Source organism: Neltuma alba, unplaced genomic scaffold (genome assembly GCF_004799145.2).
Source record: "Neltuma alba isolate B1F8T4 unplaced genomic scaffold, ASM479914v2 tig00004456_pilon, whole genome shotgun sequence".
NCBI classification, from domain to species: Eukaryota; Viridiplantae; Streptophyta; class Magnoliopsida; order Fabales; family Fabaceae; genus Neltuma; species Neltuma alba.
This window is the reverse complement of record NW_021633717.1, coordinates 131,867-155,809: the sequence shown is the minus strand read 5'-3', so window position 1 is coordinate 155,809 and position 23,943 is coordinate 131,867. Positions and strand designations below refer to the sequence as shown.

General features: G+C 34.0%; 5 protein-coding genes and 1 pseudogene across 5 annotated transcripts; 3 read left to right on the top strand and 3 right to left on the bottom strand.

Moving 5' to 3' along the window:
• Positions 1-2,345: 2,345 nt before the first annotated feature.
• Positions 2,346-6,378, top strand: LOC114744835 (beta-hexosaminidase 2-like). The gene is made up of 2 exons (XM_028932980.1): positions 2,346-3,150; positions 5,041-6,378. Exons 1-2 carry the CDS (start codon positions 2,346-2,348, stop codon positions 5,967-5,969), a joined length of 1,734 nt encoding a protein of 577 aa, XP_028788813.1. The 3' UTR covers positions 5,970-6,378.
• On the top strand, positions 6,061-7,978 carry LOC114744834 (non-specific lipid-transfer protein 1-like). Its single transcript, XM_028932979.1, has 2 exons — positions 6,061-6,064; positions 7,677-7,978. The coding sequence occupies exons 1-2, from the start codon at positions 6,061-6,063 to the stop codon at positions 7,976-7,978; spliced, it is 306 nt and encodes a 101-aa protein (XP_028788812.1).
• Positions 7,979-10,242: 2,264 nt separating this feature from the next.
• Positions 10,243-12,821, bottom strand: LOC114744833 (uncharacterized). The gene is made up of 7 exons (XM_028932978.1): positions 12,717-12,821; positions 12,025-12,177; positions 11,615-11,779; positions 11,445-11,498; positions 11,199-11,354; positions 10,494-10,613; positions 10,243-10,395 (listed from the first exon to the last, which is right to left on the bottom strand). The coding sequence occupies exons 1-7, from the start codon at positions 12,819-12,821 to the stop codon at positions 10,243-10,245; spliced, it is 906 nt and encodes a 301-aa protein (XP_028788811.1).
• A 2,733-nt stretch (positions 12,822-15,554) lies between these two features.
• LOC114744832 (uncharacterized) lies at positions 15,555-17,495 on the top strand. Its single transcript, XM_028932977.1, is given in 5 exon segments — positions 15,555-15,713; positions 15,876-16,025; positions 16,464-16,539; positions 16,604-16,755; positions 17,121-17,495. Coding segments are annotated over 5 exon segments (912 nt in total).
• Positions 17,496-18,208: 713 nt separating this feature from the next.
• On the bottom strand, positions 18,209-20,141 carry LOC114744831 (uncharacterized). Its single transcript, XM_028932976.1, has 5 exons — positions 20,040-20,141; positions 19,184-19,348; positions 18,984-19,037; positions 18,721-18,873; positions 18,209-18,595 (listed from the first exon to the last, which is right to left on the bottom strand). Exons 1-5 carry the CDS (start codon positions 20,139-20,141, stop codon positions 18,209-18,211), a joined length of 861 nt encoding a protein of 286 aa, XP_028788809.1.
• Positions 20,142-21,362: 1,221 nt separating this feature from the next.
• Positions 21,363-23,550, bottom strand: LOC114744830 (uncharacterized; annotated as a pseudogene).
• Positions 23,551-23,943: the final 393 nt, after the last annotated feature.

Genomic DNA, 23,943 nt, shown 5'->3' with positions numbered 1-23,943 from the left:
ATTTAAAACAAAGCACAATATTTTTTCCTTGTAGAACGGTTTTTTGTTATTGAGAAAACAACAGGAAAAAACTCGTTAAAAATGTGCTATTATTACATGTAGTTTTGAAAAAAAAATTATAAAAATTTTTCTTGAAAAAAATAAAACAGAACATCTCTTTGATCTTTTGTTAATTTATTTCTATAAAATTAGAGAATATGTGGAGAAACATTTTTTTTATAAATACAAAAATTATCCTTTCTCCTTTCGTTTGATTGCTTTATATATATATATATATATATATATTAAAGGGAAAACCATATTGGAGGTACCTATACTTTTTTTCAATTTTCAATTTGGTACCTATGTGTTTTTTGTTCTTAACTAAATCTTTATTTTTCCTCTATTAACATCATTAATCCTTATGTAGAGACTAAAAATATCAATAGAACAAAGTTATAAGAGCTAATGTTGCTAAAAAGATAAAATTAAATGTTTAATTAAAAGGGAAAAAACACATAGGTACCAAATTAAAAATTGAGAGAAAGTATATGTACCTTCAATATGGTTTTCCCTATATTAAAATAATGATTCAAACAGATTTTTTTAATTTTTTATTTTCAAAACCGGGTCTGAAAAACTTGTTCTAAACTTTGAAAAAAGAGAATAAGATCAAACTGAATTTCGGAAGACTATGTAAAGACAAGAACAAAGGATTAATATATTTATTTTATATAAAGCCTGGACGATCACCTTGTTCGCCGGGACGAGCTTAAAAAAGTTGAAACACTTCAATTAATGCCAGGACGGCTTGTCGGAAAAACAAATGGACCTTTCGTAGGAACATCGGAAATGTCAGATGAGTCAAAAGTTCCAACCAATAACAAACGAAATATAAGAAAACAAAAGCTACAAGTTCACACATATACATCACTTTTCTAATTTCTATCTCACCTTTCTATTTTTAAGGGAAAATTTTTTTAAAAAATATCTTTCGAGTTTTAAAATCTCAAATCAGAAATAATTATGAAAATATGTTCTCATTTGTTTTTTAAATATTATGAATTAGTATTAAAGTATAATAAATAAGATTAATTTAAAATTTTAAAATTCAAAGATTTTTTTTTTGGTTAAAAAATTCTCTCTATTTTTACCCTCTTTTTCTTTGGTTTCATAGCCTTTTCATCATATCTCAAAGACTTATATATATTATGCTTCATAATATAAGTTATATATTTAGGTGTTATAAATTAACCCACTTATTAAGAAAAATCGATAAAAAGTTTATTTTTATTTAACTTTTTTAAAATTTTTTCCCTAAGTTTATGTGAAGTGTTTTTGTTTCAAATATTTGAATTATAGTTTATATTAGAGAGACTAATTATTATTATAATTATTATCCTATACGTACACGAAGCATCTGTCTACCCGTCTATTTATATTGAAGAGCATGCGCATTCTTAAGAAATAATATTGTTTTTTAAGATATTTTTCTGAATATAATGTTAACTATTTTTTTGTTTTTGGAGTAATATAGACTTAAGAATTAAGATTGTGAAACGCATGTATGTTTCATATTAAATTTGCGGTGAATCACGTTGCTTATAATAATTTATCAATAAATTTGTTTTATATAAATTTTTATGTTTTGGATAGAATATATCCGCATAAGTTGAAAATGAATAATTGTTGGCCAAAAAACAGTTGAAAATGAATCAAATAAAAAATATAAGGAAAACCAATCTGGTTTTTTTTTTTTGGCCTTACATCACCCATTCTTGACGTTTAAACTAATTTATTTTTAATACATGCATCTATTATTTAGTTATCAGATTCGATTAATTAAATGCTTTCCTAACCTTCTTGTTGTTATTACTTCTTCCTTCCAAACTCAATCTTATCTAAGAGCCCCCAGCCAAACCAAGCATAGTAATTACTCATCTGAGCTAATTTTTTATTTTGACTTAAAAAGAAAGCTATATATGTATCTGCATATGCTGCATCCAATTCTTAATATAAGACCGATATAATTAATTTATAAACACCAAAAAATTAGATAACTTAATTATTTGTGATAAATATATATTTCAAAATAATATTTTTTAATTATGTGTATTAGAATTACTGTTTAATTGAAGCCTCTTAGCTGGCCAAAAAAAAAGCCTCTTAGTATCTACAATTAATATGGATTCTTTAAAAAAGTTTATAAATTTAAAAAATAATTAAATTTTATATTTAGAATTAAATTTAATTTCTTATCTACCTCTATGTTTATCTAGGACGAGAGCTAATATTCGTTTAGTGAAAAATTTAGTACATATTGAAGCACAGACCAAGAGCACCAAGTCCACTCAATTCTACCAACAATGGCTTCCGATGCACCTTCCCTATCATTTCTTGTGCTAGCACTATGCATATTCATTGCTCAGGGGAAGGTGCACTCTGCTGCTGGCACCACCACCAGCATTACCGTGTGGCCCCAACCAAGACTTTTCAAATGGCCTTCACCTCAACAAGCCACTCTCCTCTCCCCTTCCTTCACCATCACCACCAACGTCCCTAGCCACATACACCTTGCCGCCGCCGTTAGCCGATACCTCCGCCTCATCCTCACCGAGCACCACCGTCCTCTTGTCCCTCCCTCCGCAGTTAATTTCTCCACCAACACCCTTCCTTTACAATCCCTCATCATCACCGTCGCTGAACTCACCGCTCCACTCCACCACGGCGTCGATGAGTCCTATTCTCTCACAATCCCTGCAACCGGACCAGCCAATCTCACTGCCGCGACGCCGTGGGGCGCCATCCGAGGCCTGGAGACGTTCTCGCAGCTCGTATGGGGAAATCCGACGCGCGTGGCGGTGGAAGTGTACGTCTGGGATGCGCCGATTTTCGCTCACAGAGGCGTTATGCTGGATACGTCGAGGAATTACTTTCCGGTGGAGGATATTCTGAGGATGATTTCGGCGATGAGTATGAACAAGATGAACGTGTTTCACTGGCACATTACGGACTCGCATTCTTTTCCGTTGGTGGTGCCTTCGGAACCAGATTTGGCCGATAAGGGGTCGTATGGCTCCGATATGCAGTATTCTCCAGCCGATGTTGGAAGGATTGTTCGATTTGGGCTTGATCATGGGGTTAGAGTTCTGCCTGAAATTGACTCACCTGGTTAGTATATCTAATTTGACGGGGTGCCCCCAATTTTTTTTTTTTAATCATTTTTTTCACCCGGATCAGTTCACATGCCTAACACTGAAAATTGGGCCGATAAAAATGGTAGTTTTGGGATCAGTGATCAGTGGTTTAATGGTCTGCGCACAATCATAGTTGAATTGGATTAAATTAATTAAAACATATAAAAATATTTATATATAATAATATTTAAATAAAAAGGATATTAGTTTACAAATAAATAGAATATCTTTGTATAAGGTGTTACTAAACTATTGTTTTAAAAATATTTTTTTACTACATATGAAATATGTATCTGAGAAGAGACTTATCATAATTTACATAAAAGGACTTTTTGCATATAACAAATGCCACTGGATCACATATAATTCAACAAAATCAGTTACTAAAACATGCATAGACACGATGAACTGCTTTTTTTTTTTTTTCCCCTTAAGTTAAGACGATATTTCTTTAGACTTGGTAAAAATATAAAGTCCAATGCGATTGACCTATTCAAAACTCTTAACACCCATTAGAAAGTAGTTCTTTGACTAGTTTGACTAACGGATCTGAGTTGGGTTTTAATAGCATGCATTCAAGTGACAGATATTTTTTATTCTTTTGAATATGAGGCTCCTTGCTAATAATTTTAAGACCACGAGCATCACTCTTTTTTTAAAAAAAAAAAAATTGAGAGTATGCAGGTATATCCTTACATAGCTCAAAAGCTTTCACTTTTTTTAAAATTAAAATTGAACAAAAATTATTTATGAAAACAAACATTTTATCCCAGTAGAACTATGAGATTATGTACTGAGTACCCGAGTCAGCTTATCCCTTTGTTTGCCCACCAAGTATGTAATCATCCTTTGTTAAAATCTGTACGATGAAATAAAAAATAGAAGAATTTGGTTTTGTCTGTATATAAATATGTAGTATGATCATGTTCTGATTGAAACTTTAAAGCTTTGACTTTGTGACAGGCCATAACCGTAGATCTCGTTATTTGGATGCAACTAATTGGGCTGATCTCTCCTACAACCTTGGGATCGGCCGAATATTACTCGTTAAAAACTCAACTGAGTAAGAACCCAAAAAAATGATTGAGATCCCCCAAAAACACCAAAAAGAAGTGGCTGGTTGATACAATTAGTTGTTCTATACTTCTCCTATGACATGAATGTTTAGAACCTTTGGATAAGTAACGTTTTCTGTTGGCATTCCAAAAGTATGCCGTTTTCCCCACATCAGCATAATTCAGCTTTATCAAACGGAAGTTTTGAATGAAGATTGAGACCGGTCATATCTTGTGTTTGATGTGTTTAACATTCGTATCTAACAGTTCAAATTATATTTTCTGAGTTGATGTGTTATTGTAAGTAGCGTTACTGGAAAGTCGGGCAGGGGATTGCCCAATTTTTTAAGTTTGAAGGTGCGCGCACAGAATGATGAGGACTAATAAATTATTCTACTCATAAGACCTTTTGATTATTAGTTAATTAACACTTCTTGTTTAATATTCTAGTTTGATGTTTACAACTTGGGGTCTGATGCTTTGAAATAACCTTTATTCTAATATAAAAGCATGCCCTTTTCACATAAGTCAGTGATGGTACTAGGTATCATGATCCATAAGGCTCGTATGCTTGAAAAACAAATCCCAATGTATTTGATATTTCTTTGACACTCGTGTATAGACATTTTATATTTTGGATGTATCATATTTGGGTCAGTATCCATCGAGGCAATGATGGTTACTGTTCAAAAGAAAATATGAATTGGCAGGCTGAACAGGATCTGTATCTATCGGGTCTCATTTTATGTCAATGTTCATTAATTTCAGATTACCATGATTACTGATTTAAAGAACCTCTGAATGGACAGGGCACACAGGATCTTGGGCATTGGCATATCCGGATATTGTAACATGTGCCAACATGTTCTGGATGCCGCCGGGTGGTGATGCGCTTGCTGCAGAACCTGGAACAGGACATTTAAATCCCTTAAATCCTAGGACCTACACTGTACTTAAGAATGTCATAAAGGATGTTACTTCATTATTTCCAGAACCATTCTATCATGGTGGTGCTGATGAGGTCATCCCAGCTTGCTGGAAAACCGATTCCACAATTCAAGCGTTCCTAGCCAACAATGGAACCTTCAACCAACTTCTTGAGACATTCATCAATTCTACTCTCCCTTATATCTTATCCCTCAACCGAACTGTGGTCTATTGGGAAGATGTTTTCCTATCCGACCGAGTTCATGTTCCATCCACAATGCTTCCTAAAGAAAATGTGATATTACAGACATGGAACAACGGACACGACAACACGAAGCGCCTTGTTTCTTCTGGATACCGAACCATTGTTTCGTCTGCAGATTTCTATTATCTGGACTGTGGACATGGGGATTTTGTTGGGAATGATTCCCGGTATGTTATTCAAAGTGGAGATCAAGGGCATGGAGGGTCCTGGTGTGGACCCTTCAAGACCTGGCAACTTATCTATAACTATGATATCACGTATGGTTTAAGTGAAGATGAGGCACAGCTGGTTCTTGGTGGGGAAGTGGCATTGTGGTCTGAACAAGCAGATCAAACTGTTTTGGATTCGAGAGTTTGGCCGAGAACATCAGCAATGGCTGAGTCGTTGTGGTCCGGCAACAGAGATGAGAAGGGTATGAGGAGATACGCAGAGGCCACAGATAGATTGAATGAGTGGAGATACAGAATGGTAAGAAGAGGTATAGGGGCGGAGCCAATTCAGCCCCTGTGGTGTGTTAGAAACCCTGGCATGTGTTACTATGCATGATGGACAGATAAACACTCACTGAAATCGGTGTCACTATAATTCACAGATTCAAAAACTTATTTTGATATTTTGTTGCTTCCTTGCCCAGCCAATGGGTAATCTACATCTCTTACTAATTCATTCCTCTATGAGAATGATGGATGTTGTCAGTTATACTTGTTTTAAATGTGATTGACTCTGATTTAAGTCATTGTTTATGTTCTTTCAAGAATTATTCTAAGCGATTGTTTTGTGTGAGGACAAATACTCTGTCTCAGATATTGGAAGATGGTGTCTGTGTCATTATCGATTCGATATTTCTTTTAAGTGTTCTTTTTTGTATCACTTGTGTCGAATGAAGTATGAATTTATTTCATTGTCCCCAAAATATTATGGGTTAGTTTCTGCACTATAGATGTTTGATTATCCAAAAACTGCATATGATATTACTGAGCATTACTTCATCACAACGACATCCAATGTTTAGCCGATTTCGTCTACTAAACTAGAGTTCTCATAATTTGTTTGGCCAAAGAGTTTTGATCAGATTGTGGGATTGTGTATTTTGAATGACTGATACAAAAGAGTAAGTTTACATGATATTTACGTTCGTCGTTTTCCCTTCATTTTATACCCGGTCCGAACAAAAAGACTGTACATATGATTCATATAAACCTTTGAAATCATATTATTTACAATAATATTTACATATTTAGAGATGTTCAGGCTATCCTAGGTTTTTTTTTTTTTTAAATGAGAAGTCACACTCACAGGTTCAATCATGCCTTTCCCTTGAAATAAAAAGAGATTTATCAATGACTCAAATGGAAAAACATAACAGAGGAGAAAGATGAAGCTGGATCCAATTGAACCTGTCTTATTTTTATGTTGGCTTTGGTGCCCCAGAAAGTCATGACATGGGCCTGCCAATCCGACCCATGAAACTCTTTTATTGTTGCGTGCATCTTAAAAAATCCATCTCACAACTAATGAGGTTTAGATCTAGCAGAAATGGCTAGTTTCTCACAATATAGTAAATTAAGGTTCAAACTTCTGGTAGAAGAAATATCCACATTTAGTGCCTAACAGTACTTCAAATAGGATTGTCTCTAATAAGAGGATACCTATGCTTATTAAAAAGAAAAAATCCACCTGACATGAGTTAGAGCTATAAAATATCCATTGAATTCGAGCCTGCAAAATTGATTATTTTTATAACTAAGAAAACAGATCTAGAACTAAAGTAATTGGTGAATCGGTTCCTAATTTTCAACAACCGGGCGAAACTTAAATGAGTCAACTTGTTCAATCCATAACCCACAGTAAGTTGGTCCATTTAATTCACTAAATCTGTATGTTTTGAGAGGTCACTGCCACGCAAGTCCCCATTAAAGCTTGAATCACTAGTATCCATATCTCACTGCTTACACCTCCTCATATCCAAATTTCTTTATGGTTTCTTTTAGTGTGTGGCAAGCAAGGCAATACAGACAATAATGCTGAAGAAGATGATGAGGATATATCACTCTCCCAACGGCGCCTATCATTCCAAAACTCCATTACTTCTCACTTAAGACTCTTCTTTGATTGTTTCTTTCTCTGTCCAGCTATATATAAATCCCTCCACTACGTAGAAAAACGATTCAAAGAAATCATCGCTTCTTCTTTCTTCTGTTATTAAAACCACGAATCTTTCTGTGTGTGTGGTTTTTCTGGTTCTGCTGCTAGCTGCTTCATCATCTTCTTGCGAAGCTGCAATTACGTGTGACCAAGCGACTGGGTATCTGAAGCCATGCCACGAGTACTTGACCGGGCCCAGTGGAGCGAAGCCGCTGCCGGCGTATTGTGACGGAGCCAAAGCTCTGGTATCGGCAGCGGCGACGCCGGAAGATAGGAAGACTGCCTGTGAATGCATCAAGGCTGCTGCTCAAACCATGCCAATTAATGCTCAAAACGCTCACGATCTTCCTGACAACTGTGGCATCTCTTTGCCCTTTGAGATTTCTCCCGACTTGGACTGCAACAAGTAGGTTTTAATTACTCACTTCTTAGTTTGATTTGTTCCATTTCCTTCTTTCTTGCCCCTTTCACTTCAATTATTGCTTAATATAATATAGGTTTGTTTGTGAGAAATTTAATTTAAAAGATTGATTTATAAACGCCAGCTAATGAGTTAAATCAAATATAAAATTTCAACCTGAGGAAGATAATTGATGATGCAATTCTGTATGTTGATTCAAGTTCAATTCATTCAATTATGTAAAAAAATAAAATTTGATATATTTACGATACATTCTGGAAAAAGTAAGACATATTTACATTTTCATGTGTACATACTACATAAAATCTGAAAAAGAAGTCATATCATTTGTTGTAATTTGTAACAAAGATATATGGGTCAACCTTTTAAGGTATGGTAACAAAGCTTCTGACATCTTTGAATTTACGTGTATATCTTTTGCAGGATTGGTCAGAGCCGAGCTGTGCAATGCAATATATTGAGAAGCTGAGACTTGGAAGCCACATATGTAGAAGGTTATCACTATATGTAGAGATACCTATACTTGTGATGAAAAAATAATAATGAAAAGTTAGAACTTACATGGTTTCTTTCCTCCGTTTTTTCATATTTTGGTCGGCACATGGCTTGGCAGTTTTAGTCAAAGAAGTTTCCAAATTTATACATAATACAACACGATCAAACTTAAAAAAATTTATCAATGAGGGTTGAAGTCTAACAGGAGGGATTAATATCTCATAATGTGATTAACTAAAGTTTAATTTCCTACTACAAGAGATATGAGTATTTATATTTAGTGTTTGACAGTATCTCAAATATACTTGTCTTCAACAACATGCTTGTGCTTATTTTTCTTAAAAAAAGTAAAAAACGTTATATAAAATTTTGTACTATATCACAGGTTTCCTTGATCAATTGAACAGGGTATACAAAATACACTTATGACACCCAAATTAAAGAAATGTGGGAAAATATTACATCCTAAATATACATAAGCTTGTTTCATATGATTTTGGTCACTTTGGCTATCAATTATAAAAATAATAAAAAACCATTTTCCCGTTTAACTATTCACTGAGGAGTCTAAACGAAACAATTACAGTCATTAAAAACGGTTTTCTTTGATCAGCATGGGAATCAAGGCCAGCCCTACAGGGCTAACGGGCTTAAAAGGGCCAGCCCTACAGGGCCGAAACTTAAAAAATATCTCAATTTGCTAGGCCCGGCCCTTAAGCTAACAGGCTCAGAGCCGGCCCGCGGGCTTTCGACCCGTTTAAGGAAAAAAATGATTATTTTTTTTTATATTTCTCATATTTTTTATCAAAAAAATTAAAATGAACCAATAAAATTGTTAATAAAAGACATAAATATGAATAAAATTAAGCCACAAATACAAAATATCATTATATATAAATATCCATCAACATCCAAGAACATCTAAAACATTTATTAACAAGATAACAACATCTAAAAGTTTCATCTATAGTGCAATTGTGCAATAGATAAACACTATTATTAATCTTTTGAAACTTTATCATCACTATAATCAATTATTCTTCTTCATAAGTATACTTTTCTTTCGTAACAAAAATATCAAGTTTTTCTTCTTTATAGGAATTTTACTTTTAAATTTTGCAATCTAGTTGTTATTTTACTTTGGTGTGAGAAACATTGTTGTTAAAACTCATAAATTTCTAATTCAAATTATAGAATCACAAGTTATATAAGTATAAAAATACTCTATTATCAAATATATATAGTTTAAAAATATCAACACATATGATATAAATCAAGTTATTATTAAAGTCCAAATTAACCCATTTTTTAAAAATTTAATTGGACAAATTATTATCTAAAACTAAATAAATCAAACCATTATGTGAAATTTAATTTTAAAATGATAATAATAACTAAATATCATTAACAATGTAAAAAATTAATAATATTAAAATTACACAAAAATATTTTTAAAAAATAAAAATAAAATAAAAGGGCCTAAACGGGCCGACCCTAGGCCCTGCAGGGTCGGTCCTTTTAAACCCTCAACCCTCCAGGGCCTGTTTTCTATTTGAGGGGAAAAATTTCAAGCCTGGCCCTTGTAATTTCAGGACTTAAAGGGGTCGGCCTGACAGGCTCAACCCATTTTTCCGGCTCTAATCAGCAAATCTATTTTGAGATCTAAATATTTAAAATGCAAACAATATAAAAAGCCTCATAATCGCAACTCTTTATCTTTGGTTCGTCTTGATATAAATGAGTTTTCAAGATGAATGATCATGGGCAACTAGGGTTTCTTCGAGGTCCACCAAAAGAGAAGTAGTTGGCCCAGTCATTAGATTGGCCAGTTTGGACGTTGTAACAGTTGGGCTGGTCAACCCGAGTGCGAATGTTATTAGGAGGCATAGTTTGGTTGTTGCCACTAACAACCTTAATATTCCAGAAAAAGCAAGCTTTGTCAGAACCTACTTGAGGAAAATGACCACTTCCCATTTGTGTTGTAGTGTGTTGGCCATTTGATTTAACACTTCACCTCCCCATCCTACTGTTGTTGCGCTCTCAGACAGAAGTGGGAATAGAGAAGCTGGCCAGTATTCCACGACTTCATCAGGCCCATATTGCAGCCACCAGTTTCCATTCTTTTGATCCTGCTCATCATTTTCAAAATCCTTATTCTCATCAAAAGAGCACAATACATCGTTGGCTAACAACATTACATTGCTTTTGGCCAAAAAAAAAAACACATACATGACATTGCTATATAAATAGGGATGTACTCCCTCCTGTCCTAAATATATGAACTAGTTAAGTGTTTATTCTAGTTTTAGATATGATATTTTAATTTATTTTATTTCTCAAATTTATAATTTTCCCTCAAACGATCCATATTCTATGCACATGTTAAGGGGGTTTCTATGGAGAAATAATTTCAATTCAAATGATTAAAGGGAATGTTTAAGAAAAATCAATGTATATTTTTTAGGGTTAACTAGTTTAACTAATTTTTTTAATTTTTGTAAAATATCGTAAAATGAATGTTGGAATGATGAATCTATTCGGTCTTAACTCAAGGATTTATATATGGGGTCTTTTCCACGAATATGTTTGTTCTTTTCCACAAATTAGTTACAAATCTGTAAGTGATATCGGAATTTTCCCATTTTTTGGACATCAAATCAATTAAATCAAGTCAACTCGATTTCGCAAAAGCCTAACAAACAGAATCAGTATACCTTCCAGACAAGGATGGTGATAGCATGTTGGGATTTGCTATCTCCATAGGCAGATAAGGGCTCTATGGCAGCTCCCACGACTACTTGATGGTCCACTTGAATAAAGCCAGAGCAAAGAAGATCATAACACCTACTAGCATTTTCACCTGAACCACCCTATCAAACGTAAAGTAATATCAAGAAATATTTAACAATAATGAAGAGAATGTATGCCTTGAATAAGAAATCAATAGAAACTGAACTCACCCTCCAAAATGTAAAAAATCTGGTGTTATTATCTCCATACAGCCGGGGATTGACCTGATTTTCGATATTTGGAAAAAACAGAATAACTTGAAATGTTTGCTTGATGTGATGACTTTCTATTCTTACATATCTTTTTAATTAATTTTTTACATAAATTAAAGAATATATACCTGCCAACCAGCTTGAATGCTATTATAACCTTTACTGATGTTATCGTTTAGAATTGAGATCTGAGAGTCACTAAATTCATTGTGCTCTTGAACATGGGGATTACAAACGGTTATAGTTGCCATGCCTCCATAATATTTATCTCTTTTTACATAGATTGCAGCAAACTGCATACCCAAGTTTGTCAAAGAAACATTAAAAATATACTCCTCCGATCCTAAATAATACAAGACCCTTATATATACTATATAAGGGTCTTATATTTAGGACCAAAGGAGTATTAAATAAGTACACCAGAAAAAAATCCCGAAACATGCTTATACATATAATGATAAAGGTGCTTCTGTTTGGAATGAAACTAACGCTTTCAATATTTTGGAAAAACTTGAGATGCACAGATGCAACAGAATACCTGGTATTTGGTTTGAGTTTCAAAAAATCCATATTGAGGGATGTTCTTGAGATTCTTCTTTCCAAATTGTTGGAAAGATTTTGCCCGCAATATATCTTCCTTTCTTATTCTTCTTATGGGAATGGTTTCTTCTGGGCAACTTCCACTCTGTTGCTATAATTGAGCAACAGGTTGTGATTTTGCAGACACTTCACTTTTCTCAAGCATACTCTTTTCAGGGTGAAAACTTGGTCTCATCTTCAATAGAATGAAATAATACTTCAAAATTGTGTGCAAAGAGAAAACTAAAATAAAGATGGGGTTTGTTTAATTTTACCTGAATTTTGTGATTTTTGAGCTTTGGGTCAGTAAAAGCTGGTTGGTTTGAAATATGAACACAATCGATTATATCTCCATCAGGGCTCTGACTTTTATAATTAACAACAAATGTTATTTCAAACAGTTATGATAAATAAATGTATAAAACATGCCAAGTTTCATCATTATCTAAGTATACATATTCAAGAAAGAAAATTAGGACGTGATTACTTAGTTAAATATGTTATAATCAATAACATGATCCACCATAGCTTAATACATAAGATTAAACCAGATATGTAATTCTTGTTTTTTTACCCATTGTCAAAGACAATGATGAGAAAACGATTCCGATAAAATAAGAGTCAAATACAGTAGTTACAAAAATCGTTTACCTTTATAGATTTAACAGGTAGTCTGTTCAACTTCTTCAAAAGCTTCTGAATCTCAAGATTGTGATAATTAGAACTACCATTCCTGTCTTGGTCTGCAGTCGTCATGGATATTGAAAACAGCAAGAAGAAAGCATAACACATTGCCTAACCTAGTCTTGGCTTCGTCTGATGTTGCTGCCATTGAAGGACCTTCGTCAGAATTCTCAAATCGATATGTTCAACGTTTGAAAGGTCAGGGATTTGAGATGTTCTCCATCATTCAAAAGTGAAATTATTTTTATGATTCGACGGGATTTAATTCATTTGCGAAAATGCCTCTAGTATCAATTAAGGATACGTTATAATAATATTTTAATAACCAATATCCATAAGAATCAATTCCATAATCTTGCCGGTCAAAAACATTACAATATATATGCCTCTATGTCACTATGTGGTTTACTGATAATATTTCATTTTTATTCTTTTTAAAATGGCACCGGTTGTTAAACTAACCGAATCAGGGTTTCAGGTCCGTCATTTTGGTTTTTGATTTTTTCCGTTTGTTCAGTTGGATCGTTGGTTTTTTTGTTTGTTGGGCTCGTTCCCTTCTTCTTGCAGTCATGGGCTTCCCTCTTCTGTTGGTTATTTTGAACCATGGAGAATGGTGATTGAATCTGGTGGGAATCAAATTAATGTACCTTTTATAGCAAGAAGTAACATATAATTTTGCGATTAAAATGTTTATAAATTTGAAAAAAGCTTGGCGGAAGCTTATTTTTAATCTTTTGACTTCATATAAGGCTTTATTTTGATTCCTTAATCTTAGAAAATACTCCTCCGGTCCTGACGATGGGACTTTTATAATAACCAAATTCAGTCTTCATGGTAAATTCATGAGGAGTTAACTTGAAGGTTCCGAGCCCAAAATAAAAAAAGGTTTCTGGCAAAAAAAAATTTAAAATTAGGCTATATATTATGATACTCATCCGGTCCTTAATATAAGACCCAATTGTTAAGTTGGTTTTGGTCCTAAATATAAGACCCATTTATCATATTTATCAATTTTCTCTAAATTAACGCTATGAATACTCCCTCAACCATAATCAAGTAGAAGAGTAAGAAAGAGTATTAAGAAAGATAATTATGGTATTTTAGGAAAAACATGTCATATTTTCTATAATTAATTAACTTATCTGACTTCCTTAGTCTAATCAAATTAGTTAAATGAGTTTTATATTAAGGACTGGAGGAGTACAATTTTTTCGAAACAAACCACATACTTAAATGTTCTAGACGGAATTCGAATATTCGTTGTATGGTTATCAACGAATTTAATGAACTTAAATGATGCATAAGAAAGACGATGTGCGGGAGGGACCAATACCGTATTATTCTCTGGGTATGTACGACGCACGTGAACCTTATTACAAACCTCCAAACTCCAATGATTGTTGTTGTCATATTTTGTCATTAATATTACTCTTTCTGTCCTTAATATAGAAACTAATTTGAAAGTTGATATTCATCTTATATATAAGAATTATTTTACATATTTATTAATTTTTTTTTCAAATTAACTCTGTTAATATTACTCTAACAATAATCAAGTAGGAGACAGAGAGGGAGAATTAATAAAGATGAGTAGGTTGTTTTAGAGAAAACAGATAATATTAATTAATTTAACTAAGATCCCTAATTTACTCAAATTAGTTAATTAAGTCTTATACCAAAGACCGGAAGAGTAATTAAATCCATATCCACATGCGCACGCATATGGAAAGTATCCAAATAATTACATTTTTCACAAAAACAAATCATTTTCAGCATGGATTTGATATTTCAAGAAGCATGTGTTCTGAAACAAATTCAAAGAACTAAAAAGATTGTGATATCAGTTATCATTTTTTATTCTCTAATATCTTTTGTTATTTGCTTTTAAACATTTCTATGTTTTTAGGTTTTTAATTAGTACATATTCTATATGGCGAATTATGTTAATTAGTTTATAAATTTTATTGATGGACTATAATTATGTCCTTGGTGGTTCGAATTCTTTGAATTTCAATTGTGTTTTTGGTGTGTTTTACGAATGAACACACACACACACACAGACACACACACCCCATATCCTATCCCGTACATATATCGTGTCTGTGCTTCAATTCTTGAATACCAACTTGAGGATTCTCACAGAGGTTCTGGTTTCATTTTCCTCATAATCAACGATGGCGGCAAAATATAGAGGTGGGAAGACTTGGCCACCGAATGTCTTGTTATGCTTCTTGTTGATCTCCGTATCTGTGACCATAGCAGACCAACACATGAAGGATGGTCATTACCATCAAAATCTTAAGATTCATAAGCTTTTGAAGAAATTGAATAGACCAGCTCATAAATCTATCAAGGTAGTCCAGTTCTTACCTGTTTAGGTTTTACAAATGTTAATTAATTTTGACTAAGATTTGTATTCAAATATATTGCTTTCATACTGAAAACAACATTTAATTTAATTTGTACTACTGAGTCAAAGCATATTACTTGTCCCTTTCGTTATTTTTGAACTTTATTCCAATTGATAATTATTTGGGTTATTCAAATCAGAGTCCTGATGGAGATATAATTGACCGTGAAATCAGCCAGCTTTTAGTGATCCCAAACTCATAAATGAGAAAATTAAGGTAAGGCAATATGTACCCTTCTATTTTCTAGCTTTCTCTCTTATTCACAAATTTAAAGCTGAATATTTAATTTTTTTGCTTAATTGATGATGAGACCGAGTTTTCACCCAGAAGGAAGCATGCTCAAAGAAAGTAGAGTAGTATCTTCAAAAAAGCCAAAGCCACCAATTGCTCAGTTATGGATGCAAAAAGGAAGTTGCACAGAAAGAACCATTCCTATGCGAGAAGGATAAGAAAAGAAGACATACTGAGGGCAAACCCTATCCAACAATACGGGAACAAAAATCAGAAGAGCATCCCAGAGTTTAAATCATTCCAAACTCAAGCTCAAAGCCAGGTATTAGCATTGCTACTTTTTACCCCCTAGAAGGCAATCAATTTATATGTTTATGTGCATGAACAAAGCTCTTTTGTTGGATTTTTTCTTTTTTACTTATTTAATTTAATATTCTTCTTGTCTTTTTTCTTTGACGAATTTGGATGGTCTAGTTTGCGGCAGTATGTACAGGGAGATAAATACTATGGAGGCAAAGCAACTATGAACGTTTGGAATCCCAATGTTCAAGAGCCTAATGAATTTAGTAACTCTAAAGTGTGGGTTCAAAATGGTGGTACCAGTAATTACGATGGCATTCATGTGGGTTGGAGGGCATGCTCTTTAATTTCTCAAGAAAAAGAAGAAAATTAATCATTTAATATTGTAATTTTGATTTAGTCACAATTCATCATTCATTAGTTCCTTGAAATTTAATTCAGTAAAACTCAGTCTCTCAAGTTTTAGCTATTGAATTGATTAGTCACTATACTTTTCAATTTGATCGTGACTCAATTAATCCTTCGAGGATAGGTTGATTTCCTTCAATGTAGGGACTGATTTGATTAATAGGTTTGAATTTAAGGGATTGGAAGCGTGTAAATTTCAACAATCAAATTATAATTGAGTCAACATTACAGGAAATAAATGATTATTTTTTCCGGAAAAAAAACACTTACTAAACTTATTTCAGAAAATATAATACTAAACTAAGTTTTAATTTCTCATGTGCTTACCTGCGATATACTCTTTTTTATTGGTTTGGAAAATCAGGTGAATCCAGAGCTGTCTGGAGATAATAACACAAGGCTTTTCACATTTTGGACACTAACTTAAACTTGAAATTTTAGTTTCTTTAAATCATAATCTTCAATATTGTTAATTTCACCATTTCATTTTACACTTGACTCGAGCTGATGCAGATAAACACACCGGATGCTATGATCTTCTTTGTTCTGGCTTTATTCAAGTTAACAATGAAATAGCCCTCGGAGACACCATAGAACCATTGTCTGTCTTTGGTGATAATAATTCCCAATATGAAATCACCATTCTTATCTGGAAGGCACCAACTTTTTGTCCAGACAGATCTACAGATACAAACACACTTTCTAAGAAATAGATTCCACAAAATGTTTAGATTTCCTATCATACTTATATATCTGGATCTCTCAATGCGAGGAGGGCACAAGAGAAGAAGAAAGAGATAGAAGTTTTGGTGGGCCTCACAACATGTGGGGCCTACCAAACCTCTCTTTTTTTCTCTACACCTGAACACCAGTTCCACCTGGAAAGGATCTCTATTTCCATTCATGGGAGGGACATACGTGAGTTTCCATTTAGTGAGACAAACATCTACTTCAGACACTAATTTGTCCACTTTAGTAAAACATTATTGATTTGATCGATTTATGTTTTGATGATGAGCAGGATCCGAAGAAAGGAGATTGGTGGATGTCTTATGGGAATGATACACGTGTGGGATACTGGCCAGCCTGTGTGTTCTCTCGCCTCTCTGAGAGGGCAACAAAGATAATGTCGGGAGGTGAAGTTGTGAACTCAGAATCTAATGGACAACACACCACAAGACAAATGGGAAGTGGCCATTTTCAAGAAGGTGGTTTTGGGAAAGCTAGCTTTTTCAAGGAAATTAGAATTGTTAATGGCAATAATCAAGCCATCCCTCCCAATGACATTCACACTTACACTGACCAATCCAACTGCTACAATGTCCAACTTGGTACTTCTGATAATTGGGGCAAGTACTTTTTTGGTGGTGCTAGGAGAAACCCTGATTGTCCATGATCTTTCGTCTTGAAAACTGATCAGATATGTCAAAAGGAAAAGGGCAGAAAAGTAACTTTACGTTGTTATTCTTAGAAGCTTTTTTAGTTTAGTTCTTTACTAATAACCAATGCCTCAAGTAAGCTTTTAACGCAGCAATAAGCCAAAGAACATCTAAAACAGAATCTGCAACACTTCTGTATACAGCCATAAGCTTATGTGTTTTACTGAGCAACTCTGTGATATATTTCCTCTGGGAAAGATGAAAACCACCCTCTGTGCGATGAAACTCAATGCCCAAGAAAAAGAGATAATTCACCCAAAAATTTCAATGAGAAGGAGGAGATCATTTGAGAAATAAGTTGCTGCACATCATTGCCATTACAGCCCATAAGTTATGCCTTTTAATTTCATTCAAAAGAAAACGTTATGCCTTTTAATGCACTTGTTTTGTCTCACTAAACTTTTTCTCACTCCACGAGTACTTCTTAGTTACTAGGTTAATTCAAAGAACTCAACATAATCAAAAGCAATTGATATAACTAAGGGACCAATACATAAGAAAGGAACATTTGATATAACTAAGGGAACAATAAAGAATTAAAGTCGCCTTCTTATTCGTACAAAAATCATGATTAGGAAAAAAGAAAACTAGCAATATAAATATCTGTATAATAATAGTCTCTCTCTCTCTCTCTCCCCCCCCCTTCTGTGTGTGTGTCTCTGTGTCTCTCTCAAGGGCAATCAGGATTTCTTCCTGGACCACCAAAATAGAAGTAGGCTCCGAGTTCATCATCAGAAGATGCCATTTTCACATTGTAGCAGTTGACATGGTCAGAGTAAGTGGCAACACCATTAGGAGGAGGCGCATATTGGTTTTTGCCATTCACAATTGCAATGTTCCTGAAATAACTTGCTCTCCCTTGAGCTTCCCCAGCAAAGTGTCCACTTCCCATTTGTGTTATGCTGTGTTTCCCATCTTCAGATGCTAAGTTTAACACTTCACCTCCCCACAGTATCGTTGTTGCCCCATCAGAGAGGCGTCCAAACAAAGACGACGGCCAATAGCCCACCACTGTATCTCTCCCATATTGCATCCACCAATCTCCATTGATTGGATCCTAAATATATATCAGATGGAACACATATATCAGATTCAATTATTCATCTGATATGAGGAAACAAACACGCTATATTTCAATGAGAATGATGATATTGGTGTAATCTGATATGAAGAGTTGGGTACCTTCCAAATAAGGATGGCTATATCAAATTGGGATTTAAGGTCGCCATAGACAGACAACGGTTGGATGGAGGCTTCCACAGCTACTCCATTGTTAAGATGAACAAAGCCAGAGCAAAGCATATCAAAACATCCCGTACTTTGACCTGAGTCTGCCTGTCATTTTGTCATATAAAATCAGTAAATTAGTTATATAATGATAATAACCAAGAGAATGGTTTAATGAAACTACAATCTGGGATGTGAATTAACAAAGCTGAACTCACTGTCCAAAATGTAAAAAGTCTGGTGTTATTATCTCCATATAGCTGTGGATTCACCTAATTTTCCAAATTAAGAAAACCAAGAAACAGAGAGAGGGAGAAAGAAACTCTGGTGAGCACATCAGAAATGAGAAGTTTCTTGGTTGATGATATGTAATATATTTGGATATAATCTTTTTGGAAAGAAGTTAAAGAATATATACCTGCCAGCCAGCTTGAATGCTATCGTAACCTTTGCTAGTATTACCATTTTGTATCCCCAGTTGAGAGTTACTAAATTCGTTATGCTTTTCAACTGTGGGTTCCCAAATGTTCATGGATGCCTTGCCTCCATAATACTTATCTCCCGTCGCATAAACTGTGGCAAACTAGAGGTTCCAAAATCATCAAAGAAACAACAGAAGAAAAATACGTTAGTAAGTAAACATAAAACTGAAGAAACTACATTAATTTACTTGTATTTACAAAAAAAAACAAGAGGTTGTTGTGTTTAAATTCAGAGATACACGCACAGTGGCAACAGTATATATACCTGGTGTTGAGCTTCAGTTTTAAAAGAATTAAACTCAGGAATGCTCTTGTGGTTCTTCTTCCCAAATCTTCGGATAGATTTTGCTCTTAAGATGTCTTCTTCTGTTATTCTTCTTATAGGAATGGTTCCTTCTGGGCAACTTCCACTTTGGTGGCAACTGAGAAATTGGCTTTTGCTTTGAAGATGATGCTTCATTTTCTTCAAACATCATTCCTTCTGGATGAAAACTTGGTCTCATCTTCATAAAATGGGAGATAATTAGCTTGTGAATGAGAGAAAATTTTGGTTCGGTGAAAAAGAAAAGAAACTTGAAGCAAACTATGCTACCTGAATTTTGTGATCCCTGAGCTTCGGATTCTGGAAAGCGCTGATTTAAAATATGAACGCAATCGATTATATCACCATCAGGGCTCTGATTTTGAAACACCAACGGTTAGCCCAATCAATGATAAAATATAGAATGGCAGAGAGCTGTTGTTTGTCAAATTGAAAATTCATTTAAAAAAAAAAATGACTTGTATGTATACCTTGATAGACTTAACAGCTGGTCTGTTCAACTGGTTCATAAGCTTCTGAATCTCAAGATTCAGAACAGAACCGCCATTCTTGTCTTGGTCTGATATCCCCATAGGTACAGAAAACAAGATGAAGCAGAATAAGACATAGTTCTTTACCCAGTAAGTCTTATAATATCCCGAGTTTGCCGCCATTGAAGGTGAGGAAATATAAAACAAGCTAAGCTAAGATAGCTCCTCTGTGAGAATGCTCGCGTCGGTGTTGGAGAATTGAAGGTTCACAAATTTATAGGACGCTAGTCTCTTGAATCTGAAGTCACTCTATGATTCGACCATAATTACTTACCAAAATGAGTTTAGCTACAAAAATAGGAAAGCAGTATTATTTCGGGAAACTTTTTAATATTATAATTATAAATAATTATAAGGATAAATTACGTCAGTCCCTTCTGAGGTTTGCTTATATTGATGAAATTTAATAATTTATTACCGTATCTCTTTTAATATTTGTTCATAAGAATAAATTACATTAAGCTTTATTGATATGTGGTCATTGTTAACCGTTACCTGACACAAATATAGAACAATAGTATCCAATATTTAATAATTACAAGATTTGGTAACTTAAAAGAAAATTAAAAAAATCTCACAAAAAGGATTGAAAATTACTAAATCCTAAATCAAGATTGTTTCCTATACTTTAACTAGTTTTGACTACACAGTCACTTGCACCAAACATCCAGTATTTAGTGATTTTCGAGTCTCTTTGTGAAACTTTTCCAAGAAAATATACCAATTAACGGAAAAAAAATCCACTATATGGGAATTTTTTTAGTTTGACCAGGGGTCCATTATTGAAGAACATCGCAGAGGAGAAGAATATCTTATCTTTCCCTTGTTCTTTTATTTTATCATTGAGAGCAGTACAACATGATTTTTTTTTAAAAAAAAACCTTATCTATTCCATTGATTTTCCCGAATTACCGATGCCTTTATATATTTTTTCCTTTCTCATTGACCTTTTTCAAATTGCCTTTTTTTTTAACCGTCAAAGTGATTTTTTTCCAACTTCAATTTTTCCTTTTTCTTTAAACAATTCATTATATTCTAATAGATGGAAGAATTTTATTAAAATCTGCGATGGCAAGACATGCAAGCATGTTAAGCCTTAAAATACAAATAACATAATCAATAATACACATTCACCTATATATTAATGCTGTATTATATTCTCATCCACAATGTACGAAGCATCTGAGACCAACCAAGAAGACCGAGAAAAATATCAAATATTTGATAGAAATTCTAATAAAACCTTATAACTACTATACAACATCAAGGGCAACTATGGTTTCTGCCAGGACCCCCATAATAGAAGAAAGTGCCCCATCGACGAGAAGAGCCGGTTTGGATAGAATGACAGTTGGAATTATCAGAGTAAGGCATAATGTTAGTAGGACGCACCAATTGATTTTTGCGATTAACAATTTTGATGTTGTTGAACTAGCTTGCTTTGCCATATCCTTCTCTAGGAAAATGCCCACTTCCCATTTGTGTTCTTGTGTGTTGTCCATCATATTCTGAGTTTATTATTTCACCTCCTCACTCCATCAATGATGCACCATCAGAGAGGTGTGTGAATATGGATGAAGGCCAATATCCCATAACTTTGTCCGCTCCATATTGCATCCACCAGTCTCCATTGAGTTTATCCTTTTTATTGTCAGCATCAAATCATTAACAAGCTATATTATTCACAAGCTATATACTCCTCCGATTTTAAATGTAGAAGCTAACATGGATTTGGTCTTAAGGATATAATACCCCAATTCACTGTCTCCAAAAGTCTCCAAATCATCTCTGTTAATAGTACTTATTGAGGGGATTTTCGTTAGAGGTAGTTTCTAATACAAATGATTAATTAAATGGTATTTTAAGAAACTAACACATTTCTAACAGATAACTAACTAAACTATTTTCTTTTTCAGTCTTTATAAATTAGTTATCAAGGTCCTACTTTTAGGATCGAAGGATCCATACAATATATTGAAAGTGGTACCTTCCATATGAGGATCTTGATTTCATATTGGGATTTAGCATTCCCATAGGAAGATAATGGCCAGATGGTGGATCCTACAGCTACTCCGGCATTGAGTTGAACAAAGCCAGAGCATAGGAGATTATAGCATCCAGTATCTCTATATGAATCAGTCTGTTGCATTGCAATAATAATTGTGTGATTTGGACAAACAAAATGTAGGTTGCAAATAAATTTGAACTTACAGTCCAATATGTGAATAGTCTGGTGCACGCTATTAGAAAAAAGACTTTTAACGTCACAAAATAACGGCGGTAAAGCAGAAAAACAACGTGGAAAAAAAGACGGTGGCATTTTTGTAAATAAGTTGAAGAGGCTTTCATTTTCCACGGCGGTTTTTAAGAAAACCGCCGCGATAATCTCCAAACAGTTCTGGACTCACCTAATTGTTTGAGTTTAAGAGAAATGGGGGATAATTAGATACAATTGATATATAGAGACATAACAGGGAGAAATATCGAAACATGTTTACGCATAAAATATATTGTACCATCCAACCAGCGCGCTTCAATAGTGTTGAGATTTTGACTATCATCATTATTTACGAACCACATTTGAGAGATACTAAATTCATCGTTTTGTTGAACATTAGACTTCCAAACGTTCATGGTCGCCCTCGCACCATAATATCTATCACCTCTCGCAAAAGCTATGGCATACTGAAAGGCAACAAAGCCATCAAAGCAACTAAAAATAGGGGGAAAAGTCATGAAATAAGCAAAACGAAACATAGAAATAAAATCTTGTCGTTTATTTGATAGAGGGCATAACACAAGTACACCTCATGGCCAACGTTTGGTGCTGTCGGAGGGATGTTCTTGAGATTTTTCTTTCCGAATTGTTGAACAGAACTTGCTCTCAATATGTCTTCTTCTCTTGTCCTTCTTATAGGAATGGTTCCCTCTGGACAAGTTCCATTTTGGTGCCATAATTGAGGAATTGGTGCTGATTTTGAAGACCCATTATTACTTTCTTTCATTATCATCCCTTCTGGGTAAGAATTTGGCCTCATCTAAAGCCAAATGAGAAATAATTGACTGTATCATCTAGCATCAAAATTCTGAATTAGAGGAATAGTAAAACACAAAAGGAAAATGTTCTTACCCGGATTTTGTGATTTTTAAGCTTTGGGTGATCAAAAGCTGGTTGTTTTAAAATATCAACACAATCAATTACATCTTCATCAGGACTCTGTATGTTTTAAGCACCCACCAAGTTCAAACACATAATTAAAAAGAAAATAATACTAGATGATTAAAAATTGGCTCAATATATAGCATTGAAGTTGCTACACACAAACACGCACACCTGAATAGATATAACAGCTGGTTTATTCAAATTCTTCAAAATCTGCTCAACGTCAAGCTTCTGAGTAGAACTAGCATTACTGTTTGGGGCACCAATGAAGGAGTCTGGGCTTGCCATGGTGATGGGTAGTAAAGAAAACAAGAAGAAAGAATAAAATATCAATTTGGACATCCAAGGCCTCTCGTTTCCCAATTTTAACGCCATTAATTATTGAATGTAAGAAATAAGAAGGAAGCACAAAACGAGAAGTCTCAAATGTTTTGCAAGAATTTATATGATGCTTCGTATTACCCCTTCTTAAATGTTACTCCTCCGGTCCTAAATGTAAGATCCTTATACACACTAGTATAAGGGTCTTATATTTAGGACCGGAGGAATAGATTACTTTCTTATCCTTTTTGTTACGAGATTTCGATGGCATGATGATGCATTATCCGGGTTAGAAAGAAACCGAACAACTCAAAGGTTGGTTTTTGAGGTTGCTTTTACTTGTAATAACCTCGCTAGTAA